Source organism: Spodoptera frugiperda, chromosome 30 (genome assembly GCF_023101765.2).
Source record: "Spodoptera frugiperda isolate SF20-4 chromosome 30, AGI-APGP_CSIRO_Sfru_2.0, whole genome shotgun sequence".
In the NCBI taxonomy this organism is placed as follows: Eukaryota; Metazoa; Arthropoda; class Insecta; order Lepidoptera; family Noctuidae; genus Spodoptera; species Spodoptera frugiperda.
In genome coordinates this window covers 1,941,422-1,957,365 of record NC_064241.1, presented here as the reverse complement: position 1 = coordinate 1,957,365, position 15,944 = coordinate 1,941,422, and the positions used below count along the sequence as shown (strand labels likewise).

The following is a 15,944-nucleotide window of genomic DNA, read 5'->3' as shown; positions in this document are numbered from 1 at the left end:
GGTGAAATTGATATCGATCAGATAATTTACATACTACCTGTATAAATCATTATAACAACCACAATTTGTGTATATTTCTTTCTCAGGTCCAGATTCCACCAAAGACTCGTCGACACGTGGTTACAAGGACTCGTCCAACATTCCGTGCAAGGACAAAGGGTTCACTACTGACTTGAGCCTCATAGAGCTGGAGAACAGGGAGCTCAGGATGAAGATCCGACGGTTGGAGAAGGAACTAGCTGATAAAGTAAGTGTTAATGTATGTATTTTTTAAAAGGCAAATGACATGTTTATTTATGGTAAGCATAGGCGTAGCCATTACAACGGTTTTGTGGGGCTTAGTATACCCCCCCCCCATAATGTAATGCATACCTGGAAAAGACATTACAGAGTGTTATTTTTCTAGTTAGCATAGTACATCCCCTGTTTGGCAATGGTCTCTATGACTACCTATGAATCTGTTACATATTACATAAATAGTTTTTTTTTCTCATGAATGAAGGAAGTTTTGTTCGTTTTACTTTCTTGAACCCCTCCCGATACTAAAACCTGGCTACGCCTATGTGGTAAGCAATCAGCGCACCCCGTGGATACCCACAATCGATCATTCCAATTTAATTAATTGACGATGAATTTAATTTTCCTCATTGTATAATGGAATTTGATGCAAAATGCTTGTGATAATGCATCCGATAGTAAGCGATCACCGCCTTCCACAGATACTCGAAATACCAGAGGAATACGGTAGTTCACTACTAGTCAAATTCTATACTTTTATCGAAACGTCAAAAACGTTACTTTTCTATGAATTTTGTAGGAGATCGCGACTTATGACGTCATATTTTTTTGCGTCAAATAGCATACTTACTTCTCTAAAATTAGCTAGAAAAATTTAATAAATAAGTATATCGTCAAGATAATGAATGAAAGTACGATTATTTTGGGATATTTTTTTATGTTAAAATGTCAAAATATTTTATTTTTAACCTAGGGAACTACCCAATTACAAGTGCGTTCCCTTTTCTTACTTACAATGTGTGTTGTTGCAGGAGGCCGAGCTAGCGATGGCCCGCAGCCGGTACCTGTCGGACCTGTCGAGCATGTCTCCGTCGCGCCGCAGCGACGTGGAGCACTACCGCCAGGCCGCGCTGCAGGCCGAGCGCCTGCTGGAGAGCAAGGAGGCGTCCTACCGCCAGCAGATCATGAGGCTGGAGACACAGGTACTTTGGACTTACTCTTTTATTTTGTTTTCGGACAGTGTGGAATGTCTACCTGACTAAAACCACTACGGTGGTCATGGCCACTATCAACTCATATAAGGTGCAACGGGTCATTCAATGTCAAATCCTTATCGTCTTTGCGTCACTACCGCCTGTGTCTGTCTATTTTAATGGCCTTTCTTCAGGCCATTTGTGAACATTTGGGTCCTGTGGATCCTTAGTGGGAACAGATATTTCATGAAGTGTTATATTTTTAGAAATAGAGTTATTAATAATTATACCCATTAATTGCCTTCCTCTTCGTACAGGCGTCTCAGCTCCGCTCTCAGCTGACAGCGGAGATCCGTCGGCGCCAGGCATACATCGCCCGCAGCGGCCGCGCCGCACGAGACGTGCAGAGACTGCGCTCGGCACTCGGAGACTCGCTGCGGACTGTCTCACAGGTAATCATTTCACTTATTTTTGTTTTAAAAGGAAATATGGAATCACCAGGAAGAAATGAGTCTATAAAAAGTTTCATGGAAGGATGTGGCAAATCTATGTGCCGTTCATCATAATTTCAGCGCTACAAAATTACACAAGAATTAACGTTAGCGTAATGCCTCTTGGCTTTCAAAGAAGAATGCAGAGTACATTTACACTCTTTTCACCAGATGTTCTCTCATATAATAGGGGATGAATTTATTGCCATACATCCCCCAAACATTGCTAGTTAACAAAATTTGAAGTTTTAAAACTTCAGAATATGATATAAAAAAGATTCTGGCCGTTAATATGAACGATTCTTAAACTGACGTCAAAACCTTCGTTCAAATTAAACCAGTTAACCGCAATACAATCGGTCAAAATCAAACATTGATAAAGGGTATCTTATCAGTCATATTTCAGACACAACAAATAATTTTGTGAAGTGGGTTATCTTGATAATTAGGTATCGTCAGTCGAAATATTTTCCTGATATAACCGATCTGGGTACTCCAGTGGAGTGACAGGTGTTGGTAATTATCATTTATCGGAGACTAGCGGATCCCGTAAACATTGTTTCATCGTGGAATTTCTGTGCGTAATTGTAATAATAACAAACCCAACAAAAATCTGGGAAATAAGTTTAGCTGTTCTCAAGAATTGTTTACAGATTATTTTTTATATTATAACTAAATAAGAAAAAGTCTTAACATTACTCTATAAATCAAGAGTGATGTAGTCCACGTGATCATCTGACGTAGGTATTAAATACCTATACTTACATAATGTTTCCTCATAACTGTTCTCGTTTATTCATATTTTATAGTCATTTCTAAGGAAGAGTGTAGTTATGGGAAAAAACACAAAAGGCCATTTCAAAACAACACTGAAGTAACTAGTAGAGTTGGTGAGCATGTTCATGAAGTAAATTATTATTGCAGCAGTCCTAAACAGGCGAAGTTATGTCAATAATATTAAATGGGGATACTTAATGAACTCACAATTTATAGGAAAACAAATATAATATGTATATGGGTTTAGGTTCTGCCCGATCTGTGCAGTTTATTTAAAGTATGTAGACAGTACACAATACTGTCGGTTTGGCAGTCTGGAATACCTGCGTTCCTTATTAGTTTTATTTCGTTTGTGTTGTTGCTCCACACTAGGATTTTCTCCTGTGTTGGGTGCGTTTACAAACATACAAGTTCACATATACATGACACCCAGACCCGAAACAAAGTGGATCACACAAAAAGTTGCTCCGTGCGGGAATCGAACCCGCTACCCGTTGCGCGGGAGCCAGTTGGCAGCCACCGCACCAATCGTGCAGTCATCCAATTAGTTAGGACCAATTAATTTATGCATTTATACTTATAAAGTAATTACCCAAAAATGGGTGTTAAATCAAAATTTTCTATTTAAGTAATATATGAGTCCCTATAGTAAACAGAGGTTATTTATGTATTTCGAATTTTATTAGAAATATTTAGGTAGTCGCTATGCGTAGAATTCTTTGGATGAGGAGTTGTGGAGGTAAACAGATATCTATTCCGATTAACCGGGTCAAATAGGTATTTTACCTATTATTTTTCCCTTAGTACCTAATTGATCTTTGCCAGTTCTTTTACCTCTATGGCGGCACCAGCTCTATTGTTATGATGTTCGGTTATCATTACATATTTATACTACATTAATATTAATATAATTGAGTAGTCCCATTAAAGTATGAATCTTTTGAAAGTTTATGCATATGAGCATAAATCTGTGCGGGTACACCAATGATCTACATTATAATGAGATCTATATCTGAGTGGTTGCGCAGTTAGTGCAGTGGCTAACTGACCGCCTGCTGCACAATTTGCCGTAGATTCAATTAAGTATCACACTTTGGGTCAGTCATCTACAAATTGTTGCTTCGGATCTGGGTGTGATGTGATTGTGTAAAGTTTATATTTGTCAATGCAACTACAGCACAGGAGAGACCCACTATTGGAGGATTTTATTTTTGAAATGGTACCTAATTGCTGTCTTTTTTATTTTCAAATATTTGTCTTTTTTGTGAATTTTAATTATCTACAAAGTTAAGTGAGTTATAGCATGAGGTAACTACCTACCTATACGTTGCTTCGTCAACCTGGTGATTAAGCATGTTATGATCTAATTATAAGGTCATCTCCTCCTTGCATACTTTAGTTCGACATTGACATCAATACCAGCCAATTGACACGTGACGCATCTGTCTGGCAGTAATGTATTTATTTATATTAAAGTTAGGCGAAACGGAAACTGCCTGAGTATTTTACGTATCAAAAATCATAAAAAACGCTGTGATTTCTGCCTCTGACGGGATAAAGGCGACAGTTTATGTAACTACATATGTTTTTGATTTGATATGAGACTCAAATCTAGGATCTCATCAGTTTACTTTTAGTATCTCTCAGTATATTACCTAGATACAGTTATTTACTATGCAGTTAAAAATTTAGGATTGATTGAGTACTTCGACGCTATAACTATTATTATAATATCATCTAAAATTCTAAACCTATATAGTTTTAATTAAGGCACATCTTCTGTAACCATTGGTCGATTCAGTAGCCAATGGTTAGTTAGTGTCTCTGTACTGAATCAATCTCTATTATCTTATTTATCTTACCTGCGTAGTAAATAGCAGTGCTGACTGTACCTACATTGTCGAATGTACCATTAAATCAATGAGAAACGTGTACCTAAGTATAAAACATTTATGGGTGGTTAATAATAGGCTGACCTGAATTCAATCCATACATTTATGCCAATAACTTCAGCTTATTATTCGTCCAAGCTAACATATATCTTGGTATGTACCTATTTACGCAGAGGTACATAAGTTGTTTGTAACATAATTTATTAGAAGCTCCTGATATGTTTCAGGGAAAATAACTGGACTCTATGAACTATGCAATGACGTCAATGCGATGATGCGTTATTTTCAATTTATTTTGTATTAAAATAATTAAACTACGTTTGTAGGTACCTTTAAATAAATTTAGAGCGTGTGTGACGTAAGTAACATACATTGGGTGTATCTAGACTTATCAACTATTAGGTTCAGGTATTTATTTATGTATCTACGTTAACCTATTAGTTCTATGGTCCCATATAAGTACGGTACCTATTTTATCTTGTACCGTGAGGTCGTTTATAAGACATAATAATATACATCCCTCCCAAAAACCGAAGAACAATTTGTGGATCAAACAGAGATGTTCCGTGCGGGAATTGAACTCTGCACGCTGCCCAGCCATTGCGCCAACCGCACGTCAACGATCCTTCTTTACCATCATACCTAATCATGATATCGAATACTCTCTACTTCTTTCTTACCAGGATTTGTAGTAGTACCTAGCTATACCTAATAATATATACCTGTATAAGTATCATGAACTCTCGGTATGTGGACGTAGATAATAAAAAGGAAACTGGCCCAACGTATTTTTCCAGATGGAATCATTTATTATAATAGCACATAATTATTTGCTCAGAGTGGTTTGCATTACTAATAAGGAAGTATTGGCTTGACTACGTCTGCATATAGTAATTGTCATTGGACACCACAATCAATGCAACACAACTGAATGCATTATGTATTCGGGTTCTAGTTTCCGGTCCTCCAGCCAGCTTATAAATACGCATTATAGTATTTAAACTGCAATTACTGTTTCTGTTACTTATGTAGGTGGTTGGTGGATATTGTCGATAGCTACATATTATGTTCCGTTGTTTGGGAAACACTGAAATCACAACATCCATGCGATCTAAGTACCTAGTATTCCTTAACTTTCTTTAGCGTTTCAATGCATGTCTTAATTCTATTTACTTATAGGACATATTTCATCCAAGATCAAGATCGCAGACAATTTGAAAGTACCTGATAAGATAATTGAAAGTTCGTAAAATTCCCAAGGAAATTCGCAATGCACAGCGAAATAAGTGTTTCTACTCTACTACCCACGGTTACTATTTTGGGGACTTGGGGACACTGCGAATAAAAATTCCTGGCTACAGAATCACCGTTAATTGATTCATCAAATACAATGAAAAGGAGCTAATTGTATTAATTCTCGCAAAGATGATGATGTCTCATAATGTGTGACGCGTACCTAGGTACATACTAAGAAGCAACATTTTTGCACCATTACGCATAGGTAAGGTCACACAGTGGCTTAATGCAAGTATTAATAACATAAATTTACATAAATCGCAACAAATGATGTTAGGAAGTAATTAATGTATAGTTCTACAGTTCAGAAACGAATATCGACCTACTGACTGATATTATTGTTCTTATTCTTTTGCAAATATTATATTAATGTACAGAAATATTCTTATTTTGTTTTATTTTTCTATGATCTTTTCCTATCAAGGTTGGTGTCAGCCAGCACTGCGTCTTTATCAGATTTGGTTGACTTGAGAGACTTCAATTAGCACAAAATGAAGTTGAAAATATACAGCATTCTAATCTCGTAATAATTATTCCCAGGATCCAGCACTGGACTCGTACACCTTGGAACACGAAGCAAGAAAGTTGGACAGCACGCTCACCCACAGTCTTCCTCCGCTCAACGACAGCTACGACTCGTCCAAATAAACAACGGCTCCGCGACAAGCCGATATTTACCAATAATGAGCTGCCAACGCTCGAGCATTGTGTAAAAAACACACAATAGGAATACAGATGGTGTAATTTATAACCAGCCGTGTAGTTTCAAGTTTCTATTAGAGGAAAACTGGCTGCGTTGTGTAAAATTAGCAGATAAAGTCAATACAATAGACGACAACAACGTTATTCCTATACACCGAACTAATTATCACCTGTTTTCAAATAACGTGGTGTCTATTTTTAATATCGTTCGAATAAACCTAAATGTAAATTGGGCGTAAACGACAGTACAAATATGGCGTGGACTAGCGACAGCCACAAAATGTAACCTTCGACTCAAAAACAGGCCTCATTCATGATCATGATGGACCAGAATGTTGAAAGTGGTTACGAAATCGTTAATCAGTAAAAGTATTGCTGAATACCATTGTATTTATCGGTACACTCGTGACGTCATCACTGCTTGTCATATCGGACGCATGTTTACGAATTTTGTTTGTTCGACATGTGAGTTACATTCGAGTTAATTACACCACATGTCGATGTCTGTAGAGAGTTGAATCTATTTGGAATGTTGAATGTTTATGTAGGTGACTCAAACGACCGAATTTTAAAGATTCTTCTCGGTAGAGTATCGCACCAAGTATTCACGAATAATGTAAGCGAAGTGTATTTGTCATTTAGCAATGATTTGTTTGATAACACGTATGAGTCAGTGTGTCTTGAACCATGATTCACACTGAGGTCAGTTCAAAGACCGGAAATATGGAGGAAGCTATTTTTTTTAACGTCAATGACTCAGTAATCGTTTAGTTTAATGGTGAGATTATGTGTGATCTGTTTCTAGTCAATTCAAATAATTACTTTATAGTAACAATAATCAAGGAACTATTAGGTTAATTGTTTTAAAATAATGTAGTAACAAGTAGCTATTCTAAACAGATTGTTAAGTCTGTTACAGTACCTAATGAAACAAAAAGTCTTTGTAAGTTATTTTTGAACGAATTATCCCCATCGGATAATGGATTCTATGCTATTCGTACCCATTTATTTTTGGCGTGCAATATACCATATTTAATAATACAAACAAATGATTTACCTATTTTATTGTCATTTACCCTTATGTTCCTCATATACCCAGATATAATAAATTAAAACAAAGTTATTTACATCCTTATATCCATTACATCATTGTTTTACTTTTAGGAGCATACGTCATTCGTATAAATTAATACACGTGTTCAAAAAAATATAATTATAATGTGAAGATTTCTTAGTTTGATATATCTATTGTGTGATTATGCAAATTTTTATAATAAATATAATTAGGTATAACAGTCACCTGTTCTAGTCATAGTAACTAATTAATTAAGACTTAACGGCAAACTATTCCGTCCGACTATGTTCTAATTACAATCTATGTGTACGGTGTACCTAATAATAAACATATCGACACCTAGGTACCACCATAATCACGTTTTCCGCCTCAACGACTTATGAACATTAATGTAAAATAGTCCCGTATTTAACAATATTATTTCAATGACATGTAGGAACATTGTTGTATCGGAAAGAAATAAGCAACAGCCGAGAGCCTCACTAACAATTTCTCAATTGAAACCATATTGTTGAACAATCAATTGTATTTTATTTCAATAAACACTAAAAGTTTATAAAATACGTGTAAGTTTCACTTCACGCTTTATCGCAGGAGAGGCGAGGCAGTTTAGCTATCACTATTTTTATTAAATATGAATAAATGACGCGGATATCGCTTATCAAACTAATTTTACGAGTATGTATAAAAAAGCAAATTGTTCTGATAAGTGTGTATGCACGTATTGGGTTATTATTATGTTACTTACTATAAAGAGCAGCAACAATGCTCCCCGTTAACATTTGACCCTACTGCAACTAGATAAGCGCCGCAGACTGGCTCGGGGCGCCTTGATAAAAATGGTTCAACACCATTTCATTACACTATCTATTTTGCCGGGTATCGGCGTCACTGTAGACAACCTTATTGTATGTAGATACACACTCCCACACGCTTTTTACTTCAAATTACAGACTTTACTGTACCTATTTAATATTAAGATATTATTTTGTACGTTACACGCGCCCCCATAGTGAGCTCGATCTATGTATGAGACCTTGTTACACATCATGGGGTGTGTCAATAGAAACTAATGCAATTGTAATTCAATACTTGTTTTGCATTATAGATTAGATTGCTTAGTTATCGAGTTCATAAATAGGTATTAAGTTAGACGTATTGAGTTCATTTCCACTGGACTGTGTCAATTCTTATGTTACTAGAATATCGACATACGACCGCCACGTCACACTGCCATACATATTTTGTCAAGTTTGTATCTACTGTTTAGTTAGTCCCTCTAGATTTAAGTACAGACACGTCAATGTGACTTTTTTACACTCATCAAGTTAATAAAATAGTTGTAGATGGTATATGGTTGTTTCAATTAATTAAATTCCATTAAAATTCCGAGCCAATTGACGTTTATTTGATAGTCGGTGGGGTACCGGCGGCGTGTGGTGCGGCCGCGCGGGCCTGGGATGTGACTCATCACGCTGCGACCTCGATTGACATCACGGGAGCGCCGACCGCGGGGGGGACAAAACATACCCCAAAACGAAAGTATTTAAAATTGGTTTTATTGATGCAAAAAAAAAAGAAATTAATAGATTATTGTACATGTCCATTATTGATTGAAAAGATAAAATATACAAGTTCTTAATTTTCACAATATATATAAAAATATAATTCAACTCAGATCAAAGTCATATCCAATATCCTTGTGCAGTAAATCTTACATGTTAACAGAAAAGAGAATGGAGGAAACATCTAATTCCGTAACAATATTTGAACACCTATATAATTATTACGTTTAACAAAGTTCTAGCAGCAAAACATAGGTAGATAATTTACATTTAAATGAGCCAGTAATCATAAAACTTTAATCCATTTACAATAACGATAAATTTCTTATTTCTCAATTTCATAGGTTAGGGGTTATAGTATGGTGGCCAGTGGTGTACATTAATAACACAAGGCATAGGGCACCACCACCATTACACTGGAGACTCTAAGTCGCAGGGTGCAATCACCTAAGGCTCTCTAATATTTGTTCAAAAGTTACCGAGTCCCTAAACGGTTTCACATTATCAACTTTTCACTTGATACATTTGAATTATATAACAAGACAATAATATATTCTGAAAAAATTTAATGTATCCTTAATTCACATATTTAAACATTACATACTGGGTCAGGCCTTCAGGGCACAACACCCATGTCTTTTCGGAGCCTGCTTAACTCTCTCACAACTGTTCAGAAGTTCCAGGCCCTCCCTTAATCAGTATGATTAGATAATAACTACTAAATGGTAAACTATATCTATATTAGGTCCAGACAGACAGATAAATATATATTTTTATATAACTATAAATGCAGTCGCGTTCACATGTAACCATTTGACGAACAGTAGTCATACTTCCATTTAATGGTGACACTACAACGGGACCTTGAAAGATAATTTCATGGTAAATAAGTAGCTACACTCATTTTCCTGTTCAATTAAATTTCAGGGGCTGTCTGCACCTAATATTGTTCATTATTATTAAAACAAAAATATTTTTAGTTGCTTTTCATATATTTGAAAATCATAATTGAGAAACAATGAGAAGTATATACTTGAAGAGCATTTAGAGTGAAGTAGTGCCATGTTTTAGATAATTACTGGAATGAACATTAATGAAGTCAGTATTGTCACAGGGTTCTAGAACATACTCCTCATAGCCTCTAAATAAATGAAAATGTTTATACTTACATCAAGTAGTTTTAAATTTATAACCATTTACAACTTCTGAACCTAACAGCATCCACACATTACAAATGGAATTTCTAGAGTGAAACACACACAGAATCGTTGAATCTATCCTTGAATATTATAACTATCAAAATATAGATCAGAAGGTTTAGGAGCCACATTGTATGGAGAGGTACATGGATATAATCCAACACGCTCTGTGGATTTTCCACCGGTGCTGCAGCACACCATCACAAACTCAACAAATGCACATTCTTGAAATGCTACAGGTAATACCAAGCAATGATGCTTAACACCCGACCTAGATAACTTTGGGAACAGTCGAGAGCCAAATCTGGGTACCAGAAGTCTTTCAAATTATTAAATATTTTATACCTAGACGCTTCGGAGGCTCCAGCGGCATTCTTACAGAATGAGACACTTGATTTTTTTGTTTACTTTCTCATTGTTGATAGGCGTTCTCCTGTTGATTTGACGAACTAGGTCGAAGAACACATCATTCACGTGTATTTTGGCTTTCGCCGAGGTCTCCATGAACGAGCAGTTGAAGTGGCGTGCGAGATTATTTCCCTGCTCCTTGCCCACCACGCGCTCCGCTTCCAGGTCAGTCTTGTTACCGACCAACACCATGGGAACGTCTTCTTTGTCCTTCACCCGCAGGATTTGCTCCCGCAGGTCTTGCAAGTCGTTAAATGTCGATTGTGCGGTGATGGAGTAAACTAAGACGAATCCTTGTCCATTTTTCATGTATAAGTCTCTCATGGCTGTAAATTGCTCCGTACCAGCAGTGTCCAGTATCTCTAGCATGCATTGTTGACCGTCAACTTCCACCTGTTTCCGATAACTGTCCTCGATGGTGGGGTCGTATTTCTCGACAAAGATGCCTTGTACGAACTGTACTGTCAGGGCGGACTTTCCCACGCCTCCGCTGCCTAACACGACTATTTTGTATTCACGCATTATTAACTATTTTTTATCACGTGATATTATCAACTTAAATCAAAGATCAAATCGCTAAAAAGCACATTAACTAGTAAGTTATTGCAAAAAAACCTTTAACAAGTCAAACCGCCATGACACCGTTAGCAGGGCGATGGCTCACTGTGTCGGTATTGCCATAAATAAATTTTAATTATTTATCACAAACTACACAACTCTATGAACGAAGTTCACTTTTTTCCATTGTACGCTAGCCAATATTGTGGAATGTTGTGCTAAATACCTAGTTATAGCAATATTTTTTGTTTGACAGTAATACTGTATTGGTACTAGCTACTGGCTGAGAGAACTGTATTTCTATGAATCAATTGAGAGACTGTCATATAAACAATAGGTTTGCAGTTTGCATTTATTAGTCCAATAAAAGTGGAAGGATGCATCAAATTATTTAATTTTTTCAATTAATTTGTTTCAACTGTAGACAACGTAATTACAGCAGTGCGGATTAACATGTAAGAGTACATGTTGTGTTCTGTTTTAGAAATCAAATCAGTATATTACAAAAGGAAAACTAAATAAAATAAAATTATTGAGAGGTTGTTATTTTGTGAATTCATATTTTTTTTATTAATCAACGTGTAATAAATTATTTTTGGGCGTTAAACATATTTTTATCTACATATATCTCTTTAATTTTTTTATTACATTTGGACTTTGGACCTTACATTTAGATTTCAATATTTTGTAATTATCTGTGGTAAGCATAAGTTCGTACGGCGAAGTTCTACACTTTACCGAAAGATGGCGATCAAATGCACTAGAATAAGATAAAATCAAACATTTACAAATTTGTAATTTATATACATCTAACTAGACTTTAGTTCAATGGTTATAATTATTTATAATCATGAGAACAAGAAATACGTCTAATTACTTTTGACTAATTACACAATTACACATAGAATTACTTTAGTTTGGCTATGCTTATGTAGATGGCGTTATTTCCATATCATTTTATCGTGGTTTGTTGTGAAATAAATAGGTGATGATGGCCACCGAGGTGTTTTTTTTTTATACCTGATGGTAAGCAATCGCCGCCGCCCATGGACACTTGAAACACCAGAGGCTTCTTGGGAGTTAGGAATTTAAGGGTTGTTGGGGGATTGGGGAGTGGGAAAATTGGAAAGCGAATTGGGCCTCCGGTAACCTCACACACACAACGAAACACAACGCAAGCGTTGTTTCACGTCAGTTTTCTGTGAGGCCGTGGTATTACTTCGGTCGAGCCGGCCCATTCGTGCCGAAGCATGGCTCTCCCACACTTGAATCCACCGAGGTGGTTTTGGTGAAGTAAGAATACTAAATATCTCATACTACCTAGTCTTTCTCCCCAAGTTAGGTTTTGAAGGTTCCCTTCCGCAATAAAAAAGGTATCCACCGGGTACTTACTGCATGTAAATGATTATTTTTTCTGACGCGGAAAACAAACTCCTTCACTCGGCATTATCGGGGAGGTACGATTCTGTTTTCGAAGGACAGGAAGTAAGATAGGTACCTATTTAACTGAGCAGACTATCTACTATAGTTGGTGAGGTACTTATTTACTAATATTATAAAGCTGGATTTATTTGTGTTGGATAGTCCATTAATAACAGCGAATGGAACATCATCTGAGTAGCTCCAGTTGTTAAATAAAAGGTACAATATAGATGCCGCTTGCTTTGCCTACCGCTTAAATAAGTAAATAGGACCTACCTATTTAGCGTCGTAATATTGACGAATGATTTGATACTCTAGTTACGTACGTTTCAATCTTAGTTACCTACAGGTATAATTTCCTACTCTTCTTTGGTAAGAGTGCGGTTTCGGCACGAATGGGCCGGCTCGACCGAAGTGATACCATGACCTCATAGAAAATGAACGTGAAACAATGCTTGTGTTGTGTTTCGTTGTTGTGTGAGATTACGGAGGCCCAATTACCCACCTTCCCAATCATCCCAATCCCCACAACTCTAAAATTCCTAACCGCCAAAAGACCGGCAACGCACTTGTATCTAACGCCTCTGGTGTTTCGGGTGTCTATGGGTGGTGACGTTTGCTTACCATCACGTGATCTGTCTGTGTGATAAAAAAACTAATAAATTAAAAGCAATTCCTATTTGCTTTAATTACATAAATTAAATTTATCATTTCGCAAACCTTTTAGGTAGGTACTTGTATCAACATCAGAAGTTGTCATCATAAACCACAGAACAACGTTAAAAAACTTTATTCACGGGGAGTGGCATACGAGTACATGACCGTCGCAAAAATTTACTCTTTTTTTAATTAAATTGCTGTGTCCGACCCTATCATTGCCGCCATTTCGGGGATGATCGGGTGCCTTCGTGTATCACGCGAGCCGTGAACGTACTAAAACTATTACACGCAGAGTAATTAAAGGGGCATAGGTGTGTGCCTCTGACACGGTTCTCTTCCTTCCATTAATTTAGATCTTTTATTTTGTTATATCATTAGAACTTAAAACGGGATATTTACCATGTTTATTAGTTTTTGAGTTTCCCATATTTCGGCACTGTTGCAAGCGCCATGATCACGTTTTAAGTTCTAATGATATTAGTGACCATGTACTACTAGTGACCATGCCAGTTTAAAAACTTTTTTTTTGATCTAATTGGTAGATTAAGTTTTATTTATTACACTAAATGGTTCGCTAACCCGTACTAAGCAAGCGTGATTGATTAATGCTCAAACCGGAAGAGCCTTTGGTCAGCAGTAGCTATGTAAAGGCTGCTGATGACTAATGGATGTTTACACCAACCACCATCAAACTACATCTTAACTAAAAGTTTCTTAGTGTGATGTTATGACGTAGCCGTTAACCGAACCCTTTGCTTATACTTACTTAGGTGAAGTTAGGTGTCTCAAAATATCGTGAAATGTCTCGGGTTCCTTCTTTAGAAGAGTGAAAATGGACATTAGCTTTAAACTGCTTACGTAGGTCCCCAATGCCTACCTCTTGGCGATGTCAAACTATTCAAAGAGTATACGGCTGGACGATTGCTGCAGTGGTCGCGTGACCAGATGCTGTGCAACGTGTCACGGGTGTGATTCCCATGCCGCCGGCCAGAAAGTGATAATGTCCGTGCGATGGCGATTGTTTACCATCAGGTGATCCGTCTGCTCGTTAATCGTCTTATAAGTACCATACAAAAATATCTTCGGATAAATTAATTGCAATAAATATAGACAGCTTCCAATAATATAATTTCTAAGTAGGTATATGTTTACAACAGATATAAAAATGTGACTATATTTATAACAGAAGAATAGCTCGTAGAATTTACGATGCAAACAGCAGTAAACAATTTTAAGTTGTTATGAAAGCAATGAATATAATAATAAAATTTTCATGGTAGCCGATTAAGGGAACTCGAATCGGAATATTTAACTTGAAAAATACAGTATTTTATGTTCTTGATTGTGAATGCACGATAAAACGATATTTATTAAAATGGCCGACAAATGTGATTGAATGGGTATTTTTAGGTGAATGGTGGTGAAGCTTGAATTTACCAATGTTTTGTGTTTTATACAACTACAAATACTTATATGTATTATGTGAAAGTACTTTTACACCATCTGCTTTTAGATTTTGACGCATTTAGATCGTAAATGTTGCAGAATGAAGATGACAGTTCCGAGATAGTGTTGGTTGGAGTACACAGATATGTGTAAGGACGAAGTGTCACGGTGGCATGATGGATCGAAAAGAAACATTAAATATGGACTCGATCTCAGGGTCTGGAAAGACAGAAGAAGATATCAAACATTGCTACACCTACAAATGTTAATTAAGATTAAAATTTCAACTGAATAATCTAGCTCTATACACACAGACACTATCTATTAAATAATATGATAGATCATCACCTCAAAGATCCATCAGACCACCACAGATGGGGCCGGCCAAGTAGGGCCGATGCACGACTCGGAGTTGCAGACAACCTAGCGGGTTGGCTGGGACCCCGGTTTGGAGAGCAGGAGTGGGAACGGCGTGGTTTTCAGTCAGTAAGAGTCTGACACTCCCTCTCGCCTCGCCCAAGGCGTGAGAAGCCACAGGATAATATCATACCCTTAAAAAATAAAAATCTATTAAAGAAGATAGGTGAATAAATATGATAAATGTTAAAGATTCACGTCTGCTGCAGAGAAATGATTGAAAATTTTTCAATTTATTAGTTGACGCTCTTTGACACCGGCGCGCAAGTGTCGCCGCCCAGTTAATGAGATAACTTTGTAAGAACGTTGCGAATATTAAATAAGCCCGATAACACTACAAACTTGTGTCGCACTGAAATTACGTATTTATTTTATGAATTATTTTGTTGCTGTTGTCTTATAATTGGATGCCGCTTGCCACCAAGTACTTTATTTTGCCTTAATATTGTAATGAGCGGGAATAATTTAGTAATTTTGTTTTTGTTATACAAAATAACAATTTTCAAGAAGTTCAGAGTGAGATACTGCAGTGCCTGTAGTCGTTTTGTGTTTTAGCTACGAGATCGAATGAAGAGCACGAGGGTTTCATCTCTTCATTTATTATGACAACCACGTAATTATACAGTTACGTTTCTTTTTCAAAAGCAGCACGGTGCCTACAATATTTTTATAATCCATCCAGCCAAATTCGACCCCTGTAGTTAATTAGCTTCTTAAAACTTCCCTTAACCTTCACCTCTTCCAACAATAAGATTCAAAGACACCATATTACATGCGTCCGTTTGCATATTACATATCCAGTATATTAGCGATTGTATCACAAGA

At 36.6% G+C, this 15,944-nt stretch overlaps 2 protein-coding genes across 3 annotated transcripts in view; one reads left to right on the top strand and one right to left on the bottom strand.

Moving 5' to 3' along the window:
- The window catches only part of LOC118269639 (rootletin), a 50,749-nt gene extending 41,953 nt beyond the window's left edge, over positions 1-8,796 (top strand). For both annotated transcript variants that reach the window (XM_050706994.1, XM_050706995.1), the window contains exons 35-38: positions 87-247; positions 1,050-1,220; positions 1,529-1,663; positions 6,208-8,796. In XM_050706994.1, coding sequence (XP_050562951.1) covers positions 87-247; positions 1,050-1,220; positions 1,529-1,663; positions 6,208-6,315 — 575 coding nt within the window. In that variant the 3' untranslated portion in view covers positions 6,316-8,796. The remainder of the gene's footprint in view (positions 1-86; positions 248-1,049; positions 1,221-1,528; positions 1,664-6,207) is intronic.
- A 186-nt stretch (positions 8,797-8,982) lies between these two features.
- Positions 8,983-11,304, bottom strand: LOC118269644 (ras-related protein Rap1). Its single transcript, XM_035584848.2, has one exon. The coding sequence runs from the start codon at positions 11,136-11,138 to the stop codon at positions 10,584-10,586; it is 555 nt and encodes a 184-aa protein (XP_035440741.1). The 5' UTR covers positions 11,139-11,304; the 3' UTR covers positions 8,983-10,583.
- Between the last annotated feature and the right edge of the window lie 4,640 nt (positions 11,305-15,944).

Coding starts and splice junctions, on each gene's coding strand:
- LOC118269644 (XM_035584848.2), bottom strand. CDS start 11,138: ATGCGTGAATACAAAATAGTCGTGTTAGGCAGCGGAGGCGTGGGAAAG.